Source organism: Aspergillus affinis (genome assembly GCF_023601865.1).
Source record: "Aspergillus affinis strain CMG 70 chromosome Unknown NODE_292_length_5990_cov_100_115001, whole genome shotgun sequence".
Lineage (NCBI taxonomy): Eukaryota > Fungi > Ascomycota > Eurotiomycetes > Eurotiales > Aspergillaceae > Aspergillus > Aspergillus affinis.
The window spans coordinates 4,730-5,990 of record NW_026516073.1 but is presented as its reverse complement, the minus strand read 5'-3'; the positions used below and the strand labels follow the sequence as shown (position 1 = coordinate 5,990).

General features: G+C 54.4%; 1 protein-coding gene across 1 annotated transcript; it reads left to right on the top strand.

Moving 5' to 3' along the window:
• Positions 1-42: 42 nt before the first annotated feature.
• KD926_005696 (ribonuclease H family protein) lies at positions 43-999 on the top strand (the record flags this gene model as incomplete). Its single annotated transcript, XM_053095606.1, has 1 exon — positions 43-999. The coding sequence occupies one exon, from the start codon at positions 43-45 to the stop codon at positions 997-999; it is 957 nt and encodes a 318-aa protein (XP_052949744.1).
• Positions 1,000-1,261: the final 262 nt, after the last annotated feature.

The window sequence follows — 1,261 nt, the reverse complement described above, 5'->3', positions numbered from 1 at the left end:
GACCGGCAGATCTGGTATACAGATGGAAGCGGCTATCAGGGGATGATCGGAGCCGCCGCGGTCTCTATTCGAGCAGGTAAGACCGCCAGGAAATACCTAGGAACGGAACTGGACTCCACGGTCTACGTTGGGGAATTGGAAGGGACCCGAATGGCCCTAGATCGGGCGAAGCCTATCCCGATCACAGTCTTCTCAGACAGCCAGGCAGCTATTCAAGCCGTGCGCAACCCTGGCCGGCCATCGGGCCAGTACGCATTGTGGGCTATTTACGAGAGGATCAGGACCCTGCGGAGTGAAGGCCTAGAGGATGCTGAACTACGTTGGATCCCCGCTCACATCGGGGTAGAGGGAAACGAAAGGGCGGACAAGGCAGCCAAGGAGGCTGCGATAAAGGGAGTTAAATTAAGCTCAGTAAAGCTACGAGATCGACCAATCGTACGGCTTGCAGCTGCAGCTAAAAGAGACGTCCGCCAACGCTTGCGTACAGAGTGGACAGAGCAGTGGAAAAGGCAGAAAATAGGCAGGCCGACGAGGCGGCTGCTACCTAAACCAGACAAGAAGAATCTACGGCTTTACGAGCATCTCAGTAAGCCGCACACCTCGATTATCATTCAGATGCGCACTATGAGGATAGGATTAAGGCACTTCCTCTACAAGATCAAACAGGTCGACTCCGACCGGTGCGCCTGTGACCTAGGGTCCCAGACCCCTAGGCACGTCCTTCTGGAGTGCTCGCTGCACACGGCCGGCCGGAGGATAATGATAGATCACCTCAATCAGATAGAGGGGCTGCGTGGGCGTACACAGGATTACGACGCAGTTATGTCACACCCGCAGGCGATTCGCTACGTCGCCAAATTTATGCAACAAACAGGCCTCCTTCAACAATTCCTATTCGCCCGACTGGACGACGAGGACGACGAGGAAGCTCCAGAACCTACCAACCTGCTAGAAGGGCTCGAACTAGGCGAGGAAGACGATGGTTACATGGAACTTTAGGGGGCGGCCTGGGTCAGGCCGCTACCAGTGACGCATACCACTCACGAATCACCTATATAGAACGAGGCGGAAGGAGAGACAGCGTCAGGAGACGTAATGGGCTGCAGGCGAGTGGCAGCCGGTTTAGTTGCGTTGCTTTATGATTTATCTACTTCGTTTGTGGGTTTATATGGCGTAAGGGCTCGAGATTCTGCTTCATTCGGCGAAGCGCCTGCATAGCCTGTCGTTTCAATAGATAGGCTCCATCAGGTTAATAGAATTT